The sequence below is a fragment of the Otolemur garnettii genome, unplaced genomic scaffold, assembly GCF_000181295.1.
Source record: "Otolemur garnettii isolate 467f Iridium unplaced genomic scaffold, OtoGar3 scaffold00211, whole genome shotgun sequence".
NCBI lineage: Eukaryota > Metazoa > Chordata > Mammalia > Primates > Galagidae > Otolemur > Otolemur garnettii.
The window spans coordinates 1,767,758-1,768,775 of NW_003852606.1; the positions used below are offsets into that span (position 1 = coordinate 1,767,758).

General features: G+C 42.8%; 1 protein-coding gene across 1 annotated transcript in view; it reads left to right on the forward strand.

The window, feature by feature from the left end:
* PLEKHA4 (pleckstrin homology domain containing A4) overlaps positions 1–1,018 on the forward strand; it is a 31,873-nt gene that overhangs the window by 11,604 nt on the left and 19,251 nt on the right. The window contains exons 10-12 of the mRNA XM_023507895.1: positions 165–212; positions 335–415; positions 587–727. Of these exons, the coding sequence (XP_023363663.1) occupies positions 165–212; positions 335–415; positions 587–727 (270 nt within the window). The remainder of the gene's footprint in view (positions 1–164; positions 213–334; positions 416–586; positions 728–1,018) is intronic.

Consider the following 1,018-nt stretch of genomic DNA (forward strand, 5'->3'; position numbering starts at 1 on the left):
CAGTGTTTCTGAAGCCAAGAATCTAGCAACTGGTCTACTGAGGTTTGCCAAAGCTTAGAAAAAGCTAACATAATGGTGCCTATCAGTAGAAACAAGGCTTGGCTCAACTCTGAGTTATAACAGGGGATGGGGACAGACAGGTTCATATTGTCTTTTCTCCTCAGCCAGGTCCTCCCCGGGAGTCAACCTTCCACCAAAACTTGGAGACAGATGTAAGTTCTCATTGATCCCATCCCTGATGAGTTCACAGAGATAAAATGTTCTAGAATCATTCTCTAGGGCAGGAAAAGAGCTAGATCTGGTCCATAAATAGCTATTACTCTAATTTCTCTAGACTCTGTTGACCAAGTTGTGTGGGCAGGACCGGCTCCTGAGAAGGCTGCAGGAGGAGATAGACCGGAGGCAGGAAGAGAAGGTACTCCAGGGCAGGGAAGGGGCACCTGGCTTCTTTGCCTGCCCTTAGCCCTGCCTGACTGTGGAAGGCAGGATGCCAACTGGATGTCAAGGATATGGGAGGACACCTTTTGTCTCTTCCTGGGGCTTGCATGTGCCTCCCAAAGTGTAACCACCTTCCTTCTTTGTGCAGGAACAGCTAGAAGCAGCCCTGGAGTTGACCCGGCAACAGCTGGGCCAAGCAACCAAGGAGGCTGGAGCTCCAAAAAAAAAAAAAAAGAAAAGAAATTCTATTTCTATAATTTCTATAATATTTCTATATTTCTATATTTCTGTATTTCTATTATTGATGGTATGGAGAAATGCCATTAAGTTTTGTAGATTTATATTATATCTGGTATCCTTGCTGAATTCCCTTATGCCTTCTAAATACTCATTGCTTCTGTTGGTCCTTAGGGTAGAGGAACATATCATCTATAAATAATGATGGTTTTATCTTTCTCCTTCCTTTACTCACACCTGTTTCCCTTTTCTTCTCTTACAGCATTGGCCATGATCTCTAATATTGCATTAAAGTGTAGCAGCAAGAGTGAGAATCCTTGTTTTATTTTTAATCATGAAGAAA